The sequence below is a fragment of the Serpula lacrymans genome, assembly GCF_000218685.1.
Source record: "Serpula lacrymans var. lacrymans S7.9 unplaced genomic scaffold SERLAscaffold_3, whole genome shotgun sequence".
Lineage (NCBI taxonomy): Eukaryota > Fungi > Basidiomycota > Agaricomycetes > Boletales > Serpulaceae > Serpula > Serpula lacrymans.
Genome location: NW_006763292.1, coordinates 2439233 through 2465992, shown reverse-complemented (window position 1 = coordinate 2465992; position 26760 = coordinate 2439233). Strand labels below are relative to the sequence as shown.

Below are 26760 nucleotides of genomic sequence, written 5' to 3'. Positions count from 1 at the left end.
TTTTAGTTTTCTAGCTGTCTATGTAAAAGAATAAGCAAGAATTTGAGGCATTAGGGCAGCGGAACAAAACCAAAACAACGACACACCTTTTGGAATGGTTCTGCAACTTTTGGTCACACTGAGTCACGACAGCACTCACAAGCGAAACCAGCGGAGCTCGTCAGCAAGGACTCAGCCAAAATGAAGAAATTTTCTCTAAGTCCTGAGGCTGCTCGTATGTGCGTCGTTTCAAGTTTTAGGGCATCAGTGGAAATAATACAAGCCAGGAAAATATATAAATTAGCTACTAAACATTCTATTATTACTATGTATGAAAGTATTTGGTATATAATATGACAAATTTTGAGAATTTTGAGATATACTTGAGCTTGATGATGAAAAAGGAGAAAATAGAATACTACCAGGCGGGAATGGAGGGTAACTCATGTGGGGATGTGGTAGATACATATTGGGTTGATACGGCATTAGAATGGACCCAGGGGGGGCATGGTGCTGTGAATTTGGCACCTCAGATGGCGAGCCAGCAGGCATGGACATGTTGCTTCCAGATGGGAGCGAAAAGGATGTGGGGGCTGGATGAGGGGCGGCAACCTAGGATATATTAGAAAGAGGCTTTAAAAAAATAATAAAACATCACCTGTCTTTGAGCTCGAGCTCCAAATAAACCCGCAAAGCGGGGATTTGTTTCGAGATCTGGATGGGCTTCAAAATGGTCCTTGATCAAATCAAGGACCTCTCGCTTTTGCCGTCGATGCTCAGGCTGAGTGCTGCCACAATGAGCTGGAGGTCAGACTTGGACTTGCTGCCCAATGCTCCTGCAAAGACCTCGGTGCCGTTGAGCCTCGCCATTTGGGCCTGGTGCTCGGCCGTCTTCACTGCTTTTGAAGCCTTGGCCTCCTCTTCTTTCCTCGCCTTCTCTCGCCGTTCTTCTTCTTCTGCAGCATGCCTCTCACGTGACTCAGCACTTATCAGGAGCTCAGCGTGAACTCCAAGCCCCTTTTTCTTCTTCCCCTTGCTCCTTATATTATTCAGCTTGTCCTTCAAGTCCGACTACTCACGCATCATGAAAGCATTATGGCCCTGCATCGTATCCCGCTCCCACCTCGCCTCTCCCTTCTGGATCTTCTCAACAAGGGCCTTCTTCGACATCATCAGCAGCAGCTGAGCCGGCTGCAGGTGGATCAACATCGCGGTGGGGGTGGTTGAGCACGAGTTTGCAGGAGAGGGCAATAGAGTGGGGATCCAGCTGCTGAGAGACTGGGACTGCGACCGTGTTCATTGCGACATGGAGGGCTCGGCACTTATGTCCCCTAGGGGTAGAGCGCCCTGGCTTACTTGATGTTACGATAACACAATTTTCGGACCTTTCCTTCTTTTTCATTCTCCGCTTTAACCTTGTACACTTTAGCTTTCACACATGGTGCCACGCGGCACTTCCCCTTTTGTTCAAACTTCCCTTTCTCGCGCCGCGTTGCCTTCTTCTCATTTTTAGATACAACTCTCTCACACAGTGGAGCTGGTCATGCGGGCTAGGCCCCATGACATTATCAGCCACTAAACTTTATCAACTGTACAGTACATAAGTACAAATACTCTGTATTAGTATATATACCCCAATAGATCCAGGAGACTCCTCAGCGAGTCCTCCTGTTGTATACCAACAAACTCTCTGCAACCTAAGGGGTAACCACTCCCTCTTCATTCTCTTTATAGTGTGTTCCTGTGTGCGCCAGAGTAACTAACTGTTGGTTGTTACACTTGAAGCCAGGCCCTTACACCTCTAGACGGCTGGCCGATGCTGTTGTTGTTGCTGCTGCTGTTGCCATTGTTGCTGTTGCTGTTGCCGCTGCCGTTGTCAAGTTCCACCTCCCCATCTGAAAGACTGGTTTCAGACCCATCAGAATCCCCTGTTCCCTCAGAGTTAGCACTGTCTGAGTCATGCTCAGAATGGTCAATGTGGCCAACAATAGTTGGCTTGCATAGTATTGCTCTGTCGTCATCATCCAAAACATAATCGGGGTCATCTGATGATGGGCCATCAATCCAACCATCAGGGAAGTTTTCCAGGTATGAAGCAGGGGCATGGTTGACGGTTGATGTTGAGACGCTTGGCGCATAGTCGGCGGCCGTGAAGACGTTCAGATTGAGGGGGTAGAGGCCACATTTGCGCCAGGCCTGCAGAGTTGTGTTAGTGACAAAAGCACTCTTACGAGCCTCCCAGTACTCTTTCACAACATGTTGCTGAGCGATGGATGTCCCATATTTGGCTGTGTACAGTTCTGCACGCTGATACTAGGCTTTCTGCAGGGGACCAAAAACGCCAACATCAAGAGGCTGTAAGCAGTGAGTAGTGTGCGGAGGGAGGCAGAGAAGATGAATTTGATTCTCCATAGCGAGATCAATCATGGTAGTCGTCAGGTGCAATCCATGACCATCGTAGACGAGAAGAGTAGGCTTGCCGGACTTGTTTTGAGCACGAGGTTGAGGAATGAATGATTTTCTAAACCACTCTGTGCATAAAAAGTTGTTAGTCCATCCATTAATTGACGTAGTAAACTGTAAAATATTAGTAGACAGATACAATGAAAAAATGGAAACGTACGAAATTTCAGGGTGAACTTCATATGACTCCGCATCAATGATCGTCCCTGCAAAAATAAAGCCAGGGAGTATGTTCGTGCCAACAGCGGAGACACACTCTATTACTGTAACCAACTCCAGACTACCCCCATGAATTGTGTAATTTTGACGGTCGAAACGAGAGAAAAAAAAACAGTGGCCGTTAGAATTTCGACCGCCTCCAAGTTGAATCCCCTTCTCATCCATATTGTAGATGTTCTCCCAAGGTATGTTGTGTTCCTTAATCACTGCCTCAAACTGCTTGAAAAAGTCCTGGACGACAGGTTGGTTGAAAGCTTGAGCTCGCATGGGATCAATGGTTGATGGCCTTTGTGATGCAATTTGTTCCTCGTGTTTCTTGATGAAGCGTCAGACCCACTTTTCAGAGGGATACTTGTTGCACATGTCAAAAACATAGGGGGCGATGGTTTGTTTGCAGAGGGGATGACCTGTATTACCTAGAAACTGAATCCATTCCAATAAAACCTCCTCCTGCGCCTGATTTAAGTGCTGCTGTTGGATGTGAGCCTCACAACATGGTACAGCCTTTCCCTTATACCTCCTGAGTGCAGTGTGATAGTGTTTGATGATTCCCAGATCGCGACACACTGCCTTGAGGTTCCTGGCTGCACCGGTGGTGGTAGCCTCACATGCTGCCTGTATTTGCTTTTTGAGGTCCACTACGTCGCTGGTGGGGGGATGGGACGTCGAAGTGTGGCGATGGTGCCTTCTGGTTCGTATGGGGGGCATAAGTTAAGAGATTTTAAGGGGATTAGGAGAGTAAAACCGTCGATATTGATGAGCTCTTTGCGCTTACCAGTGTGATCTTCATCCATCAACAAGTGTGCGGTTTGTGCGGGAGCGGAGCTGGCGGGCCTTGATTCATCATCTTGGTGCGTGATTGCCTGCTTCGGTCACCTAGTCACGACTTCATCATTGTTCTCATTTATCCAGACGCCTCGAGGCCCCAATCAGCTTGGTAAGTACCTGGCATTGTAGGCGCTTACCTATTGACGCTTCCCAGGACGAAACCGCAATATTCCGAGCATGAGATCTGGTCAAATCTGGGCATCTTTCCCTCAAAATTCACACCTTTGGAGATCAAGAGCTTAGTGTCAGGTCTATCGTTGTCGCTACAGGTAAGCTCTTCATTAAATTCTTTCACAATTATATTCCCTATACTCTATTCTACATCTGACAATTTTCTAGCTACCTGTACAGCGATTGTTGAGCCTGTGGAGGCCCAAGTGCATCTCTCTTACCGGTTGCATCCGGTGTCCAACGATAGTATATTGAATTGTGAAGCTTTGTAATAATTTCAGTCGGACTACAACTTATAAAAGGTCATCCCACGGTCATTCCCATTCCCTGATGTCTCTCTCGAAACAGTGGCTGTGTAGGAGTCTGTTCTAACTGTCTTCATGATAATCGTTCTTTAAAGCGAAGGCCAATGATGGCACGTTCAAGGCCGCGCTGAATCACGTTGCTCTCATACTAGTCGCATTGATAATATCGGCTTCAATGAACGCATGGCTGACACGCTTCAAGGGTTTATAACACGACTGAAGGTGCCGTCTACAGTTGTTTCCCCACTCTCCCACTCATCACGACTGTCGCTTGGTTTACATCCTTAACCATCGTAGTATCGTCTTACACAGGACTTCTCACTTTCTCGATGTCTCATGATGTGGACGTTCGGGGTACGATGGCCCAAGCTTGGTCCGTCGATGCACGCCATAGCACGTTCAGCGAAGTTCATGGCCAGCAAGTCAATGGAGACCATACAATAATTAATAATTACAACACAGATGATGGTATGAGTCGTTTTATCGCATGTTACTCAGCGGTATTAACATATCCATATGTTTTAGCCGAAGAGCGGAGTAAACTGGCTGCCTGGTTTACTCCTTTGAATTTCCGACAGAAACACAGTGACGTCTATGGAAGTAGACGAGAGGGAACGGGAGACTGGGTACTTGATGATGAAAAATTCAAGGAGTGGATAAGAGGCGACACGAATTCTAAAACCTTGTGGTGCCCCGGGATTCGTAAGCACATATCCTTTGATCATTGCCACGATGTTCCATGTAACTGATTCTGATTATGACAGCTGGTGCTGGAAAAACTATTCTTGCGTAAGTGTTTTAACAGACATCAAGTACTCACTCTGACCGAATGACCGAATTTTCTTCGCTTTTAGGTCACATATCATCAATTCTCTCACCGAAAAGCACAAGAACACAGACGAGGTTGCTGTAACGTACATTTATTGCGATTACAAAGAGCAACCGACGGTTTATGACATTGTTGCCAGTCTCTTGAAACAACTTGTTGAAAATTCCTCTCCTACCTTCAAAAATGTTGCTAGTGAATATAAATCTCATCAGAAAAAAGGCTACCGTCCAACTCTACAAGAGGTTCACAAGACACTGACATCGGAAATCAAACGGTTTTCGCAAGTTTTCGTTGTTGTTGACGCTTTGGATGAAATTACAGAACTTGGCACCAATCGTTATGAGCTGCTCAAAAGGCTCCAAGCTCTTGGATGCCATCTTCTGGTGACTTCACGTGATATCAAGTCAATAGGGGATGCCCTTCGTGAAGTCCCGTGTATGCGCATTCGCGCAAATGAAAAAGACATACGCCAGTATATCGAAGGCTGTTTCCTACCAGGGACGACGCTGGAAGGGCTCATCGCCGAAGATCCCCCTTTAAAAGAAGAAGTTGTCGAGTGTGTCACGAAATATGCAGATGGCATGTGAGTGCTTTTGAATCCTTTTTTGAAGAAGTAGTATCTCAATATTGGATAAGGTTTCTCCTGTGTCATTTGCATGTAGGGTCATTGGAAACCATGGTCACTTGTAAAGAGGTCCGGCACGCTCTGCAAAATCTATCCCAAGAGGTGAATAGTGCCTACGATCAAATAATGATCCGGATCAACAAACTAGACAAGAAACGCCGGGAACTTGCTTTGACGGCTATCATGTGTATCACTTATGCTTTCGAACCACTGAGCGATAGGGGGCTTCAAGAGGCTGTGACGCTTTCCCGCGGCGGTACAGGGATCAGTAGTGACGAACTTGTGGGTGTAGCCACCATATTGGGGGCCTGTTCTGGTTTAGTTGTGGTTGATAAAGAACGTTCTGTGGCTCGCCTGATTCGTGAGCAGTTTATAGTTCCAATAACCGCTACATCTGATCACCGTTCCATTAGACTACACTGCGCAGGATTACTTCAGCAACTATAAGGAATGGCTGTGCTTAAATCCTTCCTCTGAACTCACCGATATCTGCCTCAAAGCTTTGTCATTACCGCGACCTGCTGATCGCTCTGATGACGATGACTGGCCGTTTAGTGGGAAGTTTAGCTATTACGCTGTGGAAAATTGGGGAAATCATGCACGTGGTCTCGTTGAGGAGACAGATAAAGCCATAATACATGGTTTTCTTCACTACGAGCATAACGTCAAAAGACTGAGGGATGCAGAGTTCATGGGGGGCGACATTGGCTCCTTGATACATATATGCGCCTTTTTTGGCTTAGCCCGGACCATCGAATATGAACCTCGAAATGGAGCTGTTGTAGGCCAACGAGATGGTCAGGGTAGAACAGCTCTGCACATTGCGGTAGGCAAGAACCATGTAAAGGTAGTGGGTGTCTTACTCGATCGACGCTACGACATAAATTCACAAGACGGATGTGGCATGACGCCACTCTCGCTCGCAGTTACATGTGGACACATAGAGACTGTCAAGCTGTTGCTGGCAAGAGATGATGTGGAGGCAGGCTCGAAACATGACGGGGGTCGAACACTACTCTCCTACGCAGCCGAGGATGGAAATGAGGAAATCTTCAAGCTCTTGCTGGGAAGAGATGATATAGAGGCCGACTCAAAAAATGAAGAGGGCCGGACGCCACTTTCTTTCGCAGCCGAGAATGGAAACGAGAGAATGGTCAGATTGTTGTTGGAACGAGATGATGTGGAGGCTGATTCGAAAAACGCATGGGGCCAAACACCACTCTCATTTGCAGTCGAGTATGGAAATGAGGAGATCATCAAGTTGTTGCTGGCAAGAGATGATGTAGAGGCCGACTCGAAAGATGAAGAGGGCCGGTCACTACTCTCATTCGCAGCGATGAGCGGAAACGAGGAGATCTTCAAGCTCTTGCTGGGAAGAAATGATATGGAGGCCGACTCAAAAGATGAAGAGGGCCGGACACCACTCTCCTACGCAGTTGAGCATGGATGCATAAGGATCGTTAAGCTGTTGCTGGCAAGAGATGATGTAGAGGCCGACTGGAAAGATGAATGGGGCCGGACACTACTCTCATTCGCAGCGAAGGGTGGAAACGAGGAGATCTTCAAGCTCTTCTTGGGAAGAAATGATATGGAGGTCGACTCGCACGATGAAGAGGGGCGGACACCACTCTCCCACGCCGCCCGGTGTGGAAAGACGGAGATCGTCAAGCTGTTGTTGGCAAGAGACGATGTGGAGGCAGATACAAGAGATAAAAGGGGCCAGACACCACTCTCATACGCAGCCACGTATGGATTCACAGATAATGCCAAGCTGTTGCTTGGAAGAGATGATGTGGAGGTTAACTCAAAAAATAAAGGGGGCCAGACACCACTCTCATTCGCAGCACAGTATGGACACGCAGATATTGTCAAGCTGTTGCTTGGAAGAGATGACGTGGAGGCTGACTCCAAAGATGAAGGGGCCAATACACCACTCTCATTCGCAGTCCGTCATGGAACAGACAAGATCATCAGTTTGTTGCTGGGAAGACATGACGTGGAGGCTGACTCAAAAAATAAAGGGGGCCGGACACCACTCTCATTCGCAGCTGAGTATGGGCACATAGGGGCTGTCAAGCTGTTGTTGGGAAGAGATGACGTGGAGGTAGAATCGAAAGATGAAAGGGGCCGGACACCACTGTCATTCGCAGCCGAGAATGGATATGAAAAGATCGTCAGTTTGTTGCTGAGAAGACATGACGTGGAGGCTGACTCAAAAAATAAAGGGGGCCGGACACCACTCTCATTCGCAGCTGGGTATGGGCACATAGGGGCTGTCAAGCTGTTGCTGGGAAGAGATGACGTGGAGGTAGAATCGAAAGATGAAAGGGGCCGGACACCACTGTCATTCGCAGCCGAGAATGGATATGAGAAGATCGTCAGTTTGTTTCTGGAAAAAGATGATGTGAAGGCTGACTTGAAAGATAACGGGGGCCGGACACCACTCTCCTATGCAGCATTGTGTGGAAAGACGGAGATCTTCAAGCTATTGCTGGAAAGAGATGATGTGGAGGCCGACTCCAGAGATGAAGAGGGCCGGTCACCTCTCTCATACGCAGCCGAAAAAGGAAACAAGGACATTGTCAAGCTGTTGCTGGCAAAAGATGACCTAGATATCTATTGGAGACATAAACACGATCGGTTCAAAGCGGCGGAAAATGGGTGTGAACCTCTTTTCATTAGAGAAGAGGTTGACGTGAATCTGCAAGGCGAGAATGGAGACTCGCCACTGCATTATGCAGTGCGTCCTGGACATGACAATGTAGCCTCCTTGCTTCTCTCGCATTGCAATATCAAACCGAATTTGAAGAATGTGAAGGGACAAACGCCGCTGCACTCCGCAATCTTGGGTATCGATGGAAAAGATCATTTCTTCTACTCCTGCACTTCGAGAAGGCGGGAGGCGATTGTGGGCCTTCTTCTTGCGCACAATGATATTCGTATGGATTTGGCAGACGACAACGGGTTGACACCGCTGGTGCTTGCTCGCTCTCTCGAGGCTGTGGCGATGGTGAAACTGCTTGAAGAGTATACAGCAGGCTCCAAGTTTAATTCTATAGATAAAAGAGAGAACCGCACTACGCGGATGCACAGAACCTGGACCAGAGCATTAGCGACAACAGGCATGACGGTCGTTGGTCATCAGACAATACATAGGATAGATATTGCGCGACCTTTATTATGTTCCATACCACTTGTTTACAGTCAAGGTATGTCTCATTTATGGCTGACTTTATCTCCCCTCATCGGCTCACCACAATTATTACTCTCATTTTTAGACGATTCTCACTACCAATTAGAATCCCATCCCCCCAGTATCCCCCAAGAAAGCATACCTTCACCAGACTAGTTTGGTCGTTTCGCGACATTCAATTTTACTGTGTCAGTTTATAAGTACGGATCCTACTATAGCGCTCCAAGTAGACTCTTCATCAGGAAATTTACATGCATCTTAGGTGTCTTATTTTCACTTGTAAGCTACGTCAAGCTATACCAAGCTGTGTCAAGCTAGATCAAGCCAAAAAGGCTCATAAGTGACGCTAAGGCCAAGGTACAGCTGGTTGAAATAATGTATTCTAAGACTAAGATCACGGTCACAAGGCCAAAAAGTTGTTATAAGTGGTTAAGAAAAAACTAAGATGAATTTGTTCAAAAAATGACTAATAAGACAAGTAAGACTAAAAAGTGATTTCAAAAGCACTATGATCAATAAATTTGTTAACATAGAATGTGTCAAAAGAATCAAGAGAGTTGGCATAGTTGATGTCTTGTCCTATAAAAGCTTCACCAAAAACAGGCATCATATGTGCCGCTTGCATGATGCAGTCCATATGAATAACCTGAAGTGTAGGTGAGCCATCCTCATTGTAATCTGGACGCACCACCCACATCCCGGTGAGCTCATCACATTGATTGGCCATGCAGGAAAACCACTGCACTAATGCACATGGGTAGCGAACTCCCCAATAGGAAAAAAAGAAGAGTAATAGAATGTGAACAACATCAAGGCCCTGCATGCCAGGGAGTGTAGTGTCACATTCTACAAATTGTATCATGCCAAGCTGGACCTTTTCGCCATGTTGGCATTACACGGATCACTTCACGACGCATCCCACCGACACCACTTTTGTCACTTGGTGACAAAACCAGATAAATCTGGTTTCTGCCGAAGCAGCCATTGTTCTCCATGGAGTTGACAAATTATGACATTTGTTTATAGTATGAGAAAACATGCATTGGCCAGGGCTTGAACCTGGGACTCCAGCTTTCATGGTCTGGTGCTTTACCAACTAAGCTACCAAGGTGTACTTGGAAAGCATACTGATTGGTTGTATGCCCAGAAGGTCCAGAATCACTGTACACGAGTGCGGATCCCATTGTGTTGTGATAGGAATCACCATTGTTTTCCTAGGAGCACAATTGTACTCCTAGGAGTCATTATACTATAGCGAGTAGCACCTCCGACTATAAGTAGTAGGGGGTTTAGTATAGAAATACCTCAGTCGTTTCTATAGCCTCTTGGGCAGCGGCTGAGGTATGTTACATTACATTTATTAGAGATCACTCCAAACTGACATCCATTGTAGTTTCACATAGGTAAATAATACAGTCGTTTCTATAGCCTCTTGGGCAGCGGCTGAGTTTCACATAGTTTTATCAGGTTATGAGCCCTGGTGCGCAAAAGCTACGCAGGAAATAATTCTTATTTGAAACGGCAACCTTGGAACCATGACCACAGCACACAATACATCCACATGTCCAGTTCTCACTGGACCCAACAATTTTCAGATATGGAAACTCAAGATCATCTCAAAGCTACGTCAGGAAAAAGTTCTCCGGGTTGTTACTGGAGAGGAGCTTAAGCCCTCACCAGGAAAACCTACCTCCTCGGAGGATCCTGAAATCACCTGGATACTTAAGGATGAGAAGGCACATGGAATCATCCAGGACCACATCTCTGATGCCCTCCTAATGAGGACTGGAGACCTCACCAGCTCCAAGGAGTCATTGATAAAATTATCTCACTCCATCAGACGTCCAACATTGCCTCGGCCTTCTATTCATTCCAGCAACTCACCAAATTGTCCTGGGATGGGACATCACCTATCCAGGACCACATTGCGGAAATCTGGACAATTGATTCACACCTCTCTGGAATGAAACTAGGAGTTGATACCAAACTCATGGCCTTTGCTCTTCTCCAATCTCTCCCATGCACTCCTGAATGGCAAATATTTCAGTCATTGGTAATCAACACAATTGAAGAAAATAAACTTACCTTTGATGCAGTTGAGATCTGGATCACTGCAAAAGTTGCACGACAGTCAGGGAAGGCCCCTGGAGGTTCCAAATCAGCACTTAAATCCGAGGAGAAGTGGTGTGACTTCCACAAAGCCAAATCACACAACACCTCGGAGTGTTGAACACTTCAGTCAGCTGGAAAAGGTCAAAAGAAGAAGGGAAAGGAAAGACACAAGGATAAAGGAAAAGAGAAGGAAAAGGCAAATACAGCGGAGCAATCATCTGAATCTGACTCCGAGGAGGAACAAAGTCATATTGCATTGGAACATGTACATATTTCCAAGCCCCTTGCTAAATGCATTCAAGCTGTTGGAACCCAATAAGACCAAAACAACAATCATCATTAACTCCAGAGCAACATCTCACATGGTCCCTTACCACTCCTGGTTTGAGCCAGGAACATACCATGTTCTGAATCCTCCAAGGACAATCAGTTTTGGGGATGAATCCTCTGTAAATGCCATTGGAATTGAAACTGTAATCTAATCCTACAAGCAACTGCTGGCAAAAAGGACTACAATATCACACTGTCAAATGTCTTACTTGTGCCAAACTTCACTTTAGCACTTGTCTCTGTCCACAAATTGTCTAAAACAGGGTTATCAACACTTTTTCCAGCAGGGTCGAATGCTTGTGAAGTTCGGAAAAAGAAGAAGAAGGAACTTATCCTCACTGCCTTACACAAGCAAGGACTTTATCACATCCAAGCAAAACCTGAAATCAACCCGGAGTCAGCTTTTGCAGCAGTAGATGTAAATTTATTGCACAGGAGAATGGGACACATTAGAATAGACCGCTTGCAACAAATGGTTACAAAAGGACAGCTCCAGGACATAGACACCCTTACCGGAACCCCGGAGTTTTGTGAACCTTGTGCTTTAGGAAAGATAAAGAAATTACCTTTCAAGTCCACTGGAGGAAACCAAGCCAAGCGCCCCATACAAAATGTGCACACAGCTGTTGGAGGACCAATCAAACCAACTTCCAGGGAGGGTTTTTGGTACTGGATTATCATTGTAGATGATTTCTCCAAATTTCCATGGATATATTTCCTAAAACATAAAAGTGAAGCACTGGAACAATACAAGCAATAGAAAGAAGATGTCCAAACATTCTTCCGGACTCATTTGGGAGAAAAAAACTTCACTCCACTGTACACAGAATTCCTCCGGAGCGATGGGGGAGGAGAATATACTGGCAATGCATTCAAAAATCAACTCCGAGGAGATGGTAGCATCCAAGAAACTACAGCTGCAGATACTGCGGAACAAAATGGCATTGCAGAACGCATGAATCAGACATTGGCTACATTAGCAACCACTATGCTCCATAATTCTAAGCTCCCAAAGTCATTTTGGGTAGATGCCATGGAAACAGCTGCATATATCACAGCACACAGCCCAGCATCAGGACTTCATGGAAAGACCCCATATGAAATACTGTTTAAAAGGAGAGTTGATCCAACTTTATTTCGCCCTTTCGGATGCCAAGCATATGCCTTGATTCCGAAAGACAAAAGGCAAGGGAAGTTTTACTCCAAGGGGCACAAAGCCATAATGATTGGCTACACACATGGAAAGCAAGCCTACAAACTCCTAGGCACTGAAAAACAAACTGTGTTTTCCAGTCGGCATGTCATATTCAATGAATTAGAAAAGGTACAAAAGGACGACACTGCTCCCTGGAACACAGAAACTAGCACAGATCAGTGGGAGGGACTCATTCCAGAGAATGCTCACTATCCAGACCAAAAAACATGGGAGGAGGATGATCCTGACCCTTGGATCCAAGATCCAAATGAATTGCAAATGGAACCACATCTCCAAGGAGATGTTTCACAAGCAATAGAACCATATCAGCATGGAGATGTTCCGAGAGCAGTGGGAGCACCTGATCAGCTAAGACACCCTCCACAACAGTCTCTACAACCAAGACGAACACTGGCCATCTTCAGAACGGAAAGCCAAAGTAGAGTCACAGTCAGTGGGAGGACAGCCCCTCAACATACAGCTAGCTGATGTGGAAAAAGTCCGAATACAGCTAGACAGCCTGTCCATTGGATCAGCTTCTGGAAGGCATACAACACCTCCAAGGAGTGATTCAACACCTTCAGGAGTGAGTGGGGCAACACACACACAAATGTGTCTACTCCCTGGGATACCTGCTGAAGTCCTAGGAGTACGCAGAAGTAGTCGCCAGACCCGTCCTGCAGACAAAAATTGAGATTATCAAAGGACTCTAGATGAGGAACAGTCTCGAAAAGAGCAGCATGACAACTCCATGGAGAAACCTAACACTCCTGAGGTTCATGAAGAAACATCTGATACAGAGGAGACATTCTTTGCTGGAATAGCAAGTACCGGTCTATCCAACACAGACCTTCCAAAGACACTAAAGGAAGCCTTATCACGTCCGGATGGAGAATTATGGAAGTCTGCCTTGGAGGAGGAACTCCTAAGTCTCAATACTAATGCAGTATATGACACTTTCCCACTTCCAAAGGGAGTGAATGTAACAACCAAGAGTTAGTTACTCTGGCGCACACAAGAAGGGTAGTGAAGAGGGAGTGGTTACCCCTTGAGCTGCAGAGAGTTTGTTGGTTAACAACAGGAGGACTCGCTGAGGAGTCTCCTGGATCTATTGGGGTATATATACTACTACAGGGTTGTTTGTTCATGTATACTATACAATTTGATAGAGACAGTGGCTGATGATGTCATGGGGCCTAGCCCACATGGCCAGCTTCACTGTGGGAGAGTTGTGTCTAAAATAAGAAGAAAGGCAACGCGGTGCAAGAAAGAGGAGTTTGGACAAAAGGGGAAGTGCCGCGTGGCACCATGTGTGAAGGCTAAAGTATAAGGTTAAAGCGGAGAATGAAAATAAAGGAGAGGTCCGAAAATTGTGTTATTGTAACAATGAAACCTATCACATCAAAACCTGTGTTCTGGATCAAGTTTGATCAAAACAGAAACATTGAGAGATACAAACTCCGGATTGTTGCACTTGGTTTTACTCAAAGGGAGGGGATTGATTACCAGGAAGCTTTTTCTCCAGCTGCAAACTTAGAGTCAATCCAAATTATTCTAGCCCTAGCAGCAAAGTACGACCTAGAACTTGATCAAATGGACATATCCACAGCTTATCTCAATGGAGAACTTGAAGAAGAACTGTACATGCTTCCTCCAGGGGGTGTTCCTATCCAACCTGGATACTATTGGAGGTTGAAGAAATCCATCTACAGAATAAAACAAGCTGGTTGTACATGGAACAAAACTTTTGATTGCAAGCCCCAGGAGCTCGGTTTCACAAGACTAAATGCAGAAACATATCTCTATGTATTGCAGGACAACAAACAAATATACTTTGTTGTTGTCTATGTAGATGACCTCCTCTTAGGAGCTTCATCCCGGAAATTCAGGGATATCACAAAAGCCAAACTTGAATCCATATTCAAAATGTGGGACCTTGGAGAAGCAAAATACATCCTTGGAATAGAAATCCGACGTGATTGTTCAAACAAAACAATATCTCTATTGCAACGCCAATACATTGACACAGTTCTGGAGCGTACTGGAATGAAAAACTGCAAACCAGTATGGACACCAATAGCCTATGGATCAAAACTCCTCGCAAACGCTCCAGGGGAAAATATTGTGCAACACAAGATGCATATTAAAGGGCGTCAAGTGTCATACCTCTCGATTGTAGGCTCCCTCATGTATGCCATGCTCGGAACCCGCCCAGACATTGCCTATGTTGTTGGAATACTAAGCAGACATAGCTCAGCTCCAAGGAGCCATCACTGGGAAGCTGCAAAATGTGTCCTCCAATATCTGAAAACAACCAGGGACATGGAACTACAATTATATACACATTCCCATGTCATCTATTCCTCCAGCAATCAATATACAAAATGACAACAACACATTGATGGTGTTTATATGCCATTCAATGCCTAGGCATATGAAGACAACTCTAGTGGCCCACCTCAAGGCTATCTTTGATGGGTTGCCAGTATTCTCCAGTGCTCTGGGTAATGATAAACCTTTCAAATGTCTCCACTTCTCCTGGTGGAACAGATATGGGACTCAGGTATGTTTCCCCCCCTCTCTCTATATATATCACTCACATACAGACATTGATGAAGGGTTATGGGGCACCTATTGATGTGCACCCACATGAGTTAGGTATTACTAACAAAACCCAGATGATCCCTTTTTTGTCAAAGGAGGGCTCAGACAATAAGCAGCTTTATTTGAACTTGCAGAATGCTTTTGCAGATGTTTTCCAATCAATTTCTGACGTTGTAAGATTTCTGCTATTTCTTTCATGCCTAAATTTCTCTGATGTATGTGTTTCCTAGATGGAATTCTGCCTACCAGAAGAATACTCTATGCTAGCCAAGATAGTTGATATGCTCCCTGGAAAGCCAGGATCTCCTGTCACTCCTTTTTTATCTCTTGTTGTTAATACTAATGTGAGCACCACCGCTCATGGGGATGGTAAGGATCACATCCTTTGTCTTGTTCTTCCACTGGGAGATTTTACAGAGGGTGCTCTTGTGTTACATGAGCAGGGACTTGTTCTTGAACTGAAGAGTGGGGACTTTGCCATTTTCAGATCTAAGGAGTCAACGCACTTTAATTTAGATTATCAGGGTGAGAGAGCCTCATTTGTCTTACACACACACAGATGGTCAGTTTAGGAATTGGGTAGAAAATAGAAATGGTTGCGAGGGGAATGCATTCTTTAAGTAGATGTAGCTTAAAACTTAATATCAGTTTATTTGGGTTGCTTGTTTTGACTTATAGGTTTTGGAAGGGATAGAGGGGACACAGGTAATGTGTCATTTTGTGGGTCCCAGTATAGTTTGTTTTTGCTTATTTATTATGAATTACCATTCTGCTGAAGACGCATTCAGGTCTTGCCATTTTTGCTTGTTTTTTTGAGGACTTCAACGCCTAGAATTACACGGTCTAAACAATCTACTGCTCTCAGAACTAGGGGCAGAGGTGTAGCAAATGATCTAGTGACAGCATCCTCTCCATCACCATCTCCTTCAACTCAGCCTAGACAGCCCCAGCCACGTCCCCATAAAAAGGTCTTTATTATTTATTTTACACCAATAACTTACTATGTACAATTTTCAGGCTATTTCTGCAAGACGCAATGCCACAGCTGCCACAGCACTCAGCAAAGAAGATGAAAATTTGCTTGGGGCTCTTCTAGCAAGAAAAAAGGCTGCATTAGCCTCAGAAGCTGAGGCAGAGAAATCTGGTATGTGATCTTACTCTTAAGGGCAAAAAAGGGCACAAAAACTGAATACCTATTTGCAGCTACGCGTAAGAGAGTAGCAGCAATGTTGGCTGATGAAGAAGATTCTGAAAGAGATGACCTACATGGCAAGAAAATATGTTTGAATGGTGATGATAATGACAACAATGATAATGAGGATGTTGCTGATGATGATGACAATGCTGATGATGGCAAGAATATGATAGATCATATCCTTGTTCCTGCAGAAATATTTAGTGATGATCAAGATAATTCTGTAGTACCTCCTTTACAGCCTCTATCAGATGATAATGAGGAGAAGGAGGAGGAGCAGAAGGAGGACAACAATAATGAGGTAAGACTATTATTGCCTTGAGAACATTTATTTACTTGCCTACAGGTTGTAAGAGGAACAGATTGTTCAGATTGTTTCTACATCTACGTCTACTATATCACGCAGCCCCAGCATCATTTCTTTTCCAAAATCTTCCACTGCAAAACCAGAACTTCATTCTATGGCCTGCCCTATCATCAAACATATTGCAAGCCTGGCTCACAAAGCTATGAGACTTTTTACAGTCACAGAAAAAGGATTTCTAAACCCCCTCAGTTGTCAATTAATATGCTGGGATTTGTTGGTCAAAGCCACAGCAGCAGAGAATGACAGTGGCCTAGTGGACAAAATGAAGGAGAGATACAAGACAATCAGGTCCTCAAGTCTCAATTACTACAATATGTGAGCTTAAACTTCTTCATATATATCCATACTGATTATCACCGTAAATACAGATGTGGAAAGGTTCTACACAGGTCAGAGGGGAACTTATTTCCAAAGCTAAAATCAGTGTACCGCTACATATAGCATCAAAAACATCCACAAGGACAAACTAAGTGATATGATCCATTGGATCATAAACTCAGAAGCTTTTATCAATAACACCATAGATTTAAAGGTGAGTTATTTTCAAGCTTTATTGTTATACATATACTAACTGCAAATATACAGGAGAAGATGTCTGACACAAACCAACCTTGGAAGAATGATATCATCAAAATTCTTTTTCAAGCACAAAGGTGGGGTCCCGAAGGTGAAGGTAGAAAGTATGGTAGAAAAAATAACCCATATCTACACAATCTCCCTACTTTGGCTCTAGTAGCATACTCTGTAAGTGTTCATATTTTCTTTAAATAAAACTGATGATCAAATTTATTTACCAGATTGAATGTGCTTCACTAGGTGCTATTAACAATGCTACAATAGAATTCTCTGAGACAGTATTTTCTGTTAGGTATGTCACCTTAATCACCATAAATCTATACTAATTATACTTTTACAAGGTGGGATCATCATATTATCACAACACACAATGGGATCTGCACCCGTGTACAGTGATTCTGGACCTTCTGGGCATGCAACCAATCAGTATGCTTTCCAAGTACGCCTTGGTAGCTTAGTTGGTAAAGCACCAGACCATGAAAGCTGGAGTCCCAGGTTCAAGCCCTGGCCAATGCATGTTTTCTCATACTATAAATGTGAGGAATCGATTTTTCTTATCGCATTCCCGTCATGTCGTGGTTAGCAGACTCGATCCCTGTCACTCCTCTTGCCCTTGGACTAGAGATTACAGCAGGTGTTTTATTACTTTTATCTTTTTTCTTCTTATTCTCTATTCACACTCACGTCCTATTGTACCTACAACAAAGGAGACTTGTTGTAGACCCTCGAGAAGATATCCAAATGACATAGCAACAATCCAGTGCTATGTCTGGGAATACTTCGGAGGAATATTGATAAGCAAAGAAGGTTGTGAGTCAGCGCCTTCTCATGGGCTTACTGATACAGCCAATCGCACATCCCTTACCAATACATTTTCTCATACAATTAGTAAATACGATAGATCGGACCACCTTCTCCTTTTTTTCTTATTGGTTAGCTAGCTGGTCAGACCACTTTCTTAGTTCTTCCCTTTCTCGGTCTGACCATCGCCGTTCACTATATAAAGAAGTACATACTCAATGTACTATTCTGTAGTTCAATATTAGTTTGGATTTGCGCTTATACCAATACTCTTCATCCTCATACCCTGATTCATCGCCTTCCAACAAGGACTTGACCAGGCATTGTGTTTTGTTATATAGCTTCGTATTTGTTGCCTGACAAAATATTGAACTCACCATCCTTTGAATCCTTTTCCAGAGCCACACTTTGGAAAACCGTTTCCTTACACCCTGAAAAAAAGACTGTTGTTGCCACTGCACTGGTCTAAACCTTCATCATCACCTTCTCCACATCTCTACCATCCCTATCCCTCTCCTCACTATTGTCATCAACCTCTCACTATCCACACCACTACACCTATTGTTGTTCAGTCCTCTCAATCTGGACGTTTTATCTACCATCACCGCTCTCGTCCAATTCCTTGCGTTCTTTGCCATCATCAGATACCTTCAAACCGGACTCGTCAGCGACGTCGTATACCTCCACCGTGTCTACATCCCAACAGCTCTCAGAAGAGTGGGTATCAGATACGGACCACAGACACCAGAGAGATTTCCTCGCAGCCCTCAACAAACGGCTCCCGGTCCTCCCCGTCCCTACCGAAGTCCGTACTCCAGACGCGGAAGAAACGGTCGAACAGATCACTGAGTTGTATCAAGATTCCTCTGCTTCGTCTTCTCCAATCAATCCAATCGAGGAAATCATCCTTGACATAAACAACGCCCTCGCTCTCACCCAGTCTATTTTTTACCATTCCGCCATCTGTAGGAGAAATTCTCGCAGCCTCGAGGAGCACGGACAAATTCTGTTGATCGACTACTTCGAGAGTCTAGTACGCCCAAGTTACGAGAATACCCAGAGGGTTAAGCTTTTGAAAGGAGTAGCCAACATACAAGAACAAAACCTGCAGCTTATTTCACAGAACCATATTCCAGACCTCCTCGATCTTTACCGAATTCGCCCTCTTTCATTCCCTGACATACCCAGCCGCCTCCTCCCCTATGACTTTGAACACACCTTGCTTTGCGGCATTGTGCTAAGAAAGAGGCCTCACAAAGAACCCACCTACGACATCCCATCCTCATTTTTTACAACCGACTACTACAACACCTACTCCGCCTTTCCTGTCAGTTACCAACCCATCCAATACTTTTGCATCAGCAATCACCTTGACAACCTTTCCATTGTCCAATATCTGACACGATTTTGCTGAACTCTCTACCTCCCCGAAGTCCAAGATCTTGACGCATTCGGACCACGGTTTGGTCTTCAACACAGTACTTCTATCATAATTGTCATGCCCTCTACCAAAGATCATATTCGACAAGTTGTTGCTGCGTTAGCACGATTTGATCAGCTCATCGCAACCGCTCAGAGGAAATTCCGTGACGGAGAAGACTACAAAACCAAAATCAACCATATCCGATACGTTTCCGAATACGTCAACGAATATTATTGGATCTTAGAAATCCTCACACCATTTGTAGTCAATCAGCAATCTGATCATCCCGAACGCTTCATCGTTACAGTCCTCCAAAGCAACTTCTGGGCCGTTGTTAATCATAGCTCACAAACTTGTATCTATTTGCAGTACTCGTACACCTACCAAGGTCAAAGAGGAGAAGCATCGCTCATTCCGTCGGTTGAACAGCTTTTCGCACCTTGCGCAGAAAGGATAGAACAAGAAACAAGAAGCTCATTAACGGATATAGTTGGAGGATAATCAGACGAAGGAACTGAGTCGGAAAGCGAAGAATCTACTGAAAGCATAGAGTACTGGAGGCCCCAGGAAGCAGAAGGAGGAGATTTCCCCAGTAACTTTGAATTTGACCCGGACTTTAATTAAACAAAGACTCGTTATCTAACTCGTTAAGAAACTGGAGCCCTATTGAGAACCCCGTCCTCTGGTCACTCCTGACACACCTCCCACACATTCTCTAGGAGCTGCTGCAGAAGCTCTAGAACCCGACGATCTATATCAATCCACAGGACCGGAAGACTTTCCTCCCCCACCTCTAACTCCAGAACCCAAAAACCAACCCAACGATTGGTTCAATCAGGAATCTTTAGACCTTGAACCTGATCTAGCAGCAGCAATGACCGACGAAACAAATCAAGGTAGCAAGGCTGTCCTTGCCACTCCTCCGTTCGAATTCATCGGTAAAAAGGAAACGTACGTCGACTGGAAGAACGCCTTAGCAAACTACTTTTTCGCCTATCCCAGAAGTTTCCAAACCAACTCCTCCAAAATCCTCTTTGCATTATCCCAAATCTCGTCCGATAAAGCCAATGATGCCTGTCACACCTGGAAGACGAATTTCAATAACAAAACCGCAGTGCTAGGAGACCTATTTGCACCACGGAATTGGGGAACTATCTCAGAATTCATCAAGGAATTAGATAACAAATTCCTGGATCCCCATCTCAAGTTGAAAGCAGAAATTGCCCTTCATAATTACAAACAGCGAGAAATGACGGTAGACGCATATTTTGGAGGACTCGAATCCAAACTTATGGAAGCAGGGTTACCACCAGATGCAGATGAAAGTTATCTGTTCATTCACAGTATCCTTCGCCGCAACCTCTCTCAATTCCTTTGTGATCGTATCTCGCAGCAGGAAAACCTACCCACCACATACTTAGAGTGGAAGGCAGCAGCGAGGAAACGGGAACAGCAAAACGAAGAACTTAATCTGGAAAGGAGGAGAGATAGACCCCCTCAACAGAGGCTGCCATCTCAGTACCAACGATATCAACCGCGTTATCAACAGAACCAAAACTATCCCCCACCACAGCATCGACAAACAGTACCACGTACGGAGACGCAGAGACCACGGTATATCCAATAACGACCATATTATACTCCATCACAAAGATTGCCGCCCCAGAATGCAGTCCATCCAAACACAACAGGAACGTTTGGAGGATCAGGCGTAACTATGGAGTTTGGGAGTTCCAACACACAGAGACAACGTCGGCCCAACCCGAACATTATTTGTTACAATTGTGGCGAACAAGGCCACATTGCTAGAAATTGCCCACATGGAAAGATGGCAATACGATATATGGAAATGGAGGAAACCAGAGACACTCTCACTACATCATCATTAAAAGAAATCGAAGTGCCTCCAAAGGATTTTCAGAAAGGTCAGGAGTAAGCACGGACTCTCTGACCCGTAATGTTGTACTTAACCCTCGTATGATACCAACGACTGCAATGAAACGAGTTGATCAACATCTATGTGCTGTAACCGAAAACTACGCGAAGCCACATTCACCGGAATGGTTGGCCAGACGAATCAAAGACCAGAAACCAGAAAGAGCAAGAGCTCTGTTACGAAACTAGGCACATAAAGATCACTACAATGTCGATGATGAGAACTGTTGTTAGAAAACCACACACAAAAACAAACTAACACACAATGCTCCCAGATTCCACGGAACTTGTTTATGGGCTTTGCCTCCTAGAACAGTGGGTGCTCTGGTTGTTCGTGGGGTGGTATGCATGAGGATCCTTCAAAGTAAAACCCAGAGGTGTATGAGTGTGGGTTTTGAGGAGGAGGGATAGTTGAATTTATAGACAGATAGGGGCTTTGTGGCGAGTATAGACGAGCACTACCTTGCTAATTGTAGCCAAGGTAGGTTTGAGAACAACAAGGATGACGAGGTGACGAGGTTCCCAGTGATAGCAGGCTCCTGACGCACAAACTGTAGTGCTCAGAAGGACTTTAACCGAAAGGGATGACAATGACTTCAAAAGTGGGAAGTGACGATGACAGCAGTTGACAGTGGTAGCAGTGGGAAGTGTTGTGACCACACTGGATCACAAGCAGCAGAGTAGTGAACTTGAATTTAGAGAAGAAGTCTGGAATGGAGTTCTTGTTTTTTTTACAAGGTAAAATACAGGGGTTTATATAGTAAAAGAAAAGTAGGCTATGCACAGTATAGCTGTGCAAAAAGAATGAGAAAGAACATGAAGGAAGGAATGTATGCTGACAAATCCTGCGTAGGTAGTACAGGATAAGATTGTCAAAAAAAGGAAAGAAAGAGATAGAACAATAAATGCTGTGAGTAATATCACAGGTTTGTACAGCCATAAAGTAAAGTCCAATAGCAAAAAGAGAGCAGGAGAATCATGATGTCATGGGAAGATGCAGTAAAAAAAAGGCAAGGCAAAACACTATCAGTATCAACACAGTTCCTTTATTGTCATTCAGGCATTCTAAAAAATATGTGTCCATAAAAATGATTCAAAAATCAAAAATAATCGCACTGTAAATGAATGTTCTGCTGAAGAAAAAGAAACTGGAGCCACCGGTCCACCACCGGTCCACCACCTAGTCCAAATCCAACAGTTCCATGGCCTTACCAATGGGCTGGTTGTGTTGGACCACCTGATCAAACGAGGGAGGGAGAGAAGTAGTTCCAATTTGGAACAAGTGAGTCCCAGGCAGCGTGTGGTAGGTGTAGCTGTAGCGAAGACGATGGACAAAAGATAAGTGTACCCAAGTGAATGGGACAGCGATGAACATGGGCAACGCAAGGGGATGAACCTTCTCCAGCTCAAAAACTACCCACCCACGCTCCAACCAGGCAAGACGAGCGACCGATGTTTTGATAGTATATGATGGCAGATCAACGTCATGAAGATGGACCTGTTGCCCTATTTGAACCGGCCGCCGAGGCTTTGCTGATATCAGCAGTGGCACGTGGTGATCAACGGATCGGCGACGGAAGCGGATAGGAATAGGAAGTGGTGACATCAGAAATGGTGGGGGTGCAAATAAGATGACGAGGAGGAGGGTGGAGGTGACGAAAAAGTGGATTAGAATGGGGATCCAGAAATGACCGTCAGGTGAGAATAAAAAGGAGAGGAAGGGGCCCATAGTGGGGCTAGGCAAAGGAAGGGGAGTAAGGGAAACGACAAAAGGGAGGGCGCAATGCAATGTGTAGCCAGTGGCGACGCGAAAGTTTGCCGAAATGCCAAAACACGGAAAGTACCGAATGGAAAAGCAAAGGTGAGCGTGACTGGATTGCCTGATAGAGGTGGTGCTGATCAGCCACAAGTTCGAAACAGGCAATATTAATTACTATTCCACGTGGCACTGTGCCTGTGTGGCGCAAAGGCGAGTCTTTTTGAATATTCGCTTTGTTATTGACACCTATCCATGCTACCAATCAACTTTGGTGCATGACACCGCATGGCACAGTGTGTGAAAACTACAGTAAAAGGTTAAATAGGAGAATGAAAATTAAAGGTCCGAAAATTGTGTATCGTAAGATGATATGCTCTGGATTGATCCAGTTAACTTTAAAAGGTGTTTAAAGGTATTAAAGTCATTTATATCAAACCATTGCAAGGTTGTATACAGCTGGGGTGACTTTGATATATTTGACTTTTTATGCTATAGGCAATTTTTATATGCTATATAGCAAGGGACTTTGTAAGGTTTGCACTCACAGATCTGAACAGATCTGAGTGATAATTTTGCTATAATAGCATATTTTTTGCAATTTATGGCATTTATAGCCAGATCATATTTTCCTGATGTTGTGGGTGTCCCAAAGGCGCTTCATTGTTTGACCTTTACTTGTGGAAATTGATCTATGCCAGAGACATTAGCGGTAACAAGTTGGAGAGTCTGAAAGATGGATATCTCACCCCTCGCATCCAGTACTTCCTCTACAACACTTTACGAGCTTTTGGAATCACTATTGATAATTTGTACACCTGCAATGTTACTGGGAAAGTGAAAAATAAGTGTGTTGAGGGGAATAATTGATAAGTTGGTGGAACACCTTCATACCTTGAACAAGAGAGATGGCAAGGCAAAAGAGGTCTTTGGGGTTGTGTCAGATGAGTTCGAGGTTGGGCCAGACAATGAGAAGAGCAAGTCAGGTACATCTACAACTACAACAAGTAGCACAAGTGAGGAAAGCATTGTATAAGCACAGTTTGAAGAGTTCAAACAAGAACCTCTGTCAACAATGTATTGCATATTATCCTAACTGATTATTGCACATGTGCCACAATAACAAAATGGCAAAGTTGTAGAACACATCCATGCTTATACCTCGCCATACAACCCCATGCCAAAACAAAGCCTCCATGTCATTTCTCAAGTCACTACCACAGATGACAGACAAACATTCACCGTACCAACCCTTATCGACTCCAGTTGCACCAACTCAGTTATTGATCAAAGCCTGATGAACAAGTACACCCTCAATACTACGCCCCTGCCCGTCCCTCTTGACGCCGCAGGAGCCGATGGTCAATCCCAGAAAGTAATGCACTATGTCACCCTTCACATCAATGTGAAAGGGAAAGAACATTTGATAGATGTCATTGTAGCATCACTACTTTCACCGCGCATACTGCTTGGATACGACTGGTTGATACTTACTAATCCAACAATTGATTGGCGGGCCAACAAGATTACCTTCCCTGCCGATGATCCGGAGTATCATCCTAAAGAAGGGGATAAAATCCTAGCCGTCGATCTTGAAACACGAATCATGGAGATAACACAGCTAGAATTGAATGCTTTTGCCACTAAAAGTCAACAAATAGCTGAATCCTCCGAAAAGGCAAAGTCAAAGCTCAACTTCCGAGATGTCGTTCCCCCAATCTACCATGAATTCGAACCCGTTTTCACCAAAGAATCATTTGACAAACTTCCCCCAAAATGTCCTTGGGACCATGTAATTGAGTTAGTACCCGAGGCTAATGGTCTTGACTGCAAAATGTACCCTCTTAGCCGAGACGAACAACACCATTTAGACGAATTCCTTAATGAAAACCTAACAAGTGGACGGATTTGAGTATCTAAATCACCCTACGCATCCCCATTCTTCTTTATCAAAAAGAAAGATGGTTCACTACGCCCTGTCCAAGACTATCGCAAGCTGAATGAGCTTACCATAAAGAATCGCTACACCCTCCCCCTTATATCTGAACTCATCGATAAACTCAAAGGTGCCAACTACTTCACAAAACTAGACATACGATGGGGATACAACAATGTCCGAATCCAAGATGGAGACAAACACAAGGCCGCTTTCAGGACCAATTGCGGCCTGTTTGAACCTCTTGTTATGTTTTTTGGACTTACCAACTCGCCAGCGACCTTCCAGACAATGATGGACCACCTCCTAAGAGAACTAATCACTGAAGGAAAAGTTATTGTGTATTTAAACGACATCATGATCTTCACGGAAACACTTGAGGAACATCGCCAAATAGTCACCAAAGTCCTCCGTATCCTGCAACAAAACCAGTTATATCTTAAACCGGAAAAATGCGAATTTGAGAAACAGGAAGTCGAGTACTTAGGCATGATCATTTCCAAAGACACTATCTGTATGGATCCGTTAAAAGTCGCAGCAGTCACTGACTGGCCCGCACCAAAGAATAAAAAAGAACTCCAATCATTCCTAGGGTTCTCCAACTTCTATCGACGATTTGTCAAAGACTACGGACGAATTGCAAAACCACTCACTGTGCTCACCGGCAAAGTTGACTGGACCTGGAAAGATGAACAAGAGACATCTTTTGAAACATTGAAGAAAACACTTACTACTGCTCCCACCCTCGCTATACCAAACGACAACGACCCATTTAAACTAGAAACCGACGCCTCTGACTGAGCTGTAGGAGCTGTCCTATCCCAGAAACAAAAAGATAAATTCAGACCCATAGTATTCCTCTCGAAAGCCCTTACCCCTGCAGAACGAAACTATGAAATTTACGATAAAGAGATGCTCGCAGTCATGATGGCGCTAGATGAATGGCAACATCACCTTATAGGATCAAAACACCCCTTCACTATCTTCACAGATCACCAAAACCTCCTTTACTTCCGTCAACCTCAGAAATACAATCGACGCCAAGCTTGATGGTCGTCTCAGCTTGCAGATTATAATTTCAAAATGGAACACGTCAAAGGAAATCAAAATACAAAGGCTGACCTGTTAAGCAGACGAATCAATCATCCTAAAGGCACAAACGATAACGAGAATCAGACACTTCTCCCAGACGTACATTTTGAAGTACTTGACACCAACAAAGGATACCTACCAGATATATGTCGAAGCTTCCAGAAACAAGACGACATAGTGAAGAAGAACTTGAAAGAGAAGTCGGATACCTGGAAGGTGAAGGATAGGATCATCTGGATCAAGAGAGAATCTGCGACGAGTTCCTACCCGATCCCATTAGCTGACCGCGTATACGTTCCTTGAGACCACGAATTACGGGCGCGGATATTAAAGGATCATCATGACAAAGTTCTGGCTGGACACCCAGGAGAGAGAACAATGTTTGAACAAGTAAACCGAGAGCTCTGGTGGCCGAGTCTTCGTACAGATATCAGACAATATGTACGAGGGTGCAAGAGTTGTCAATGCACCAAGGCACGTCGGACCAAGCCTAACGCCCCTCTACACCCAAACACGATACCAGATCGGCCTTGGCAGATTATCACCACCAATCTCATAGGCGCACTACCGGAGTCCAAGGGCTACACCGCCGTTCAGGTCTTTGTTGACCGATTTAGCAAAATGGCCCATTTTGTCCCCACTTTCGCTACTCTCGACTCTGCTGGTTACGCATGTCAACTCCGAGACAATGTAATATGACTCCACAGAATCCCTGAAAAGATCATCTCCGATTGAGGTCCTCAATTTATGTCTCGATTTACAAAAGATTTTTACGATTTAATGGGGATAACACTAGGCCTCTCTACAGGCTATCACCCTCAAACAG

General features: G+C 44.6%; 12 protein-coding genes across 12 annotated transcripts; 8 read left to right on the top strand and 4 right to left on the bottom strand.

Annotated features, from left to right (window-relative positions):
* Window positions 1–720: 720 nt before the first annotated feature.
* Window positions 721–1279, bottom strand: SERLADRAFT_434577 (uncharacterized protein; the record flags this gene model as incomplete). The annotated part of the gene is made up of 2 exons (XM_007314803.1): window positions 721–1050; window positions 1148–1279. The coding sequence occupies 2 exons, from the start codon at window positions 1277–1279 to the stop codon at window positions 721–723; spliced, it is 462 nt and encodes a 153-aa protein (XP_007314865.1).
* Window positions 1280–2292: 1013 nt separating this feature from the next.
* SERLADRAFT_346364 (uncharacterized protein) lies at window positions 2293–2949 on the bottom strand (the record flags this gene model as incomplete). The annotated part of the gene is made up of 2 exons (XM_007314802.1): window positions 2293–2556; window positions 2599–2949. Coding segments are annotated over 2 exons (615 nt in total), but the record flags the coding sequence as incomplete, so codon positions are not given.
* Window positions 2950–3626: 677 nt separating this feature from the next.
* Window positions 3627–3890, bottom strand: SERLADRAFT_380625 (uncharacterized protein; the record flags this gene model as incomplete). The annotated part of the gene is made up of 2 exons (XM_007314801.1): window positions 3627–3765; window positions 3833–3890. Coding segments are annotated over 2 exons (197 nt in total), but the record flags the coding sequence as incomplete, so codon positions are not given.
* A 176-nt stretch (window positions 3891–4066) lies between these two features.
* SERLADRAFT_459329 (uncharacterized protein) lies at window positions 4067–5012 on the top strand (the record flags this gene model as incomplete). Its single annotated transcript, XM_007314800.1, has 5 exons — window positions 4067–4187; window positions 4263–4433; window positions 4491–4667; window positions 4730–4754; window positions 4820–5012. Coding segments are annotated over 4 exons (534 nt in total), but the record flags the coding sequence as incomplete, so codon positions are not given.
* A 352-nt stretch (window positions 5013–5364) lies between these two features.
* Window positions 5365–5866, top strand: SERLADRAFT_446083 (uncharacterized protein; the record flags this gene model as incomplete). Its single annotated transcript, XM_007314799.1, has 3 exons — window positions 5365–5381; window positions 5431–5735; window positions 5847–5866. The coding sequence occupies 3 exons, from the start codon at window positions 5365–5367 to the stop codon at window positions 5864–5866; spliced, it is 342 nt and encodes a 113-aa protein (XP_007314861.1).
* Window positions 5867–6787: 921 nt separating this feature from the next.
* Window positions 6788–8879, top strand: SERLADRAFT_459327 (uncharacterized protein; the record flags this gene model as incomplete). Its single annotated transcript, XM_007314798.1, has 3 exons — window positions 6788–6819; window positions 7943–8628; window positions 8698–8879. 2 exons carry the CDS (start codon window positions 8361–8363, stop codon window positions 8766–8768), a joined length of 339 nt encoding a protein of 112 aa, XP_007314860.1.
* A 1268-nt stretch (window positions 8880–10147) lies between these two features.
* SERLADRAFT_434574 (uncharacterized protein) lies at window positions 10148–10579 on the top strand (the record flags this gene model as incomplete). Its single annotated transcript, XM_007314797.1, has 1 exon — window positions 10148–10579. One exon carries the CDS (start codon window positions 10148–10150, stop codon window positions 10577–10579), a length of 432 nt encoding a protein of 143 aa, XP_007314859.1.
* Window positions 10580–14772: 4193 nt separating this feature from the next.
* On the top strand, window positions 14773–17148 carry SERLADRAFT_406123 (uncharacterized protein; the record flags this gene model as incomplete). Its single annotated transcript, XM_007314796.1, has 11 exons — window positions 14773–14812; window positions 15001–15026; window positions 15084–15197; window positions 15532–15558; window positions 15871–15997; window positions 16057–16349; window positions 16395–16413; window positions 16640–16730; window positions 16784–16804; window positions 16857–16947; window positions 17062–17148. 11 exons carry the CDS (start codon window positions 14773–14775, stop codon window positions 17146–17148), a joined length of 936 nt encoding a protein of 311 aa, XP_007314858.1.
* A 377-nt stretch (window positions 17149–17525) lies between these two features.
* On the top strand, window positions 17526–18042 carry SERLADRAFT_380621 (uncharacterized protein; the record flags this gene model as incomplete). Its single annotated transcript, XM_007314795.1, has 1 exon — window positions 17526–18042. A coding segment is annotated over one exon (151 nt), but the record flags the coding sequence as incomplete, so codon positions are not given.
* Window positions 18043–18516: 474 nt separating this feature from the next.
* On the bottom strand, window positions 18517–18814 carry SERLADRAFT_380620 (uncharacterized protein; the record flags this gene model as incomplete). Its single annotated transcript, XM_007314794.1, has 1 exon — window positions 18517–18814. A coding segment is annotated over one exon (270 nt), but the record flags the coding sequence as incomplete, so codon positions are not given.
* Window positions 18815–20939: 2125 nt separating this feature from the next.
* SERLADRAFT_380618 (uncharacterized protein) lies at window positions 20940–21104 on the top strand (the record flags this gene model as incomplete). The annotated part of the gene is made up of 1 exon (XM_007314793.1): window positions 20940–21104. A coding segment is annotated over one exon (165 nt), but the record flags the coding sequence as incomplete, so codon positions are not given.
* A 4821-nt stretch (window positions 21105–25925) lies between these two features.
* SERLADRAFT_434570 (uncharacterized protein) lies at window positions 25926–26237 on the top strand (the record flags this gene model as incomplete). The annotated part of the gene is made up of 1 exon (XM_007314792.1): window positions 25926–26237. One exon carries the CDS (start codon window positions 25926–25928, stop codon window positions 26235–26237), a length of 312 nt encoding a protein of 103 aa, XP_007314854.1.
* Window positions 26238–26760: the final 523 nt, after the last annotated feature.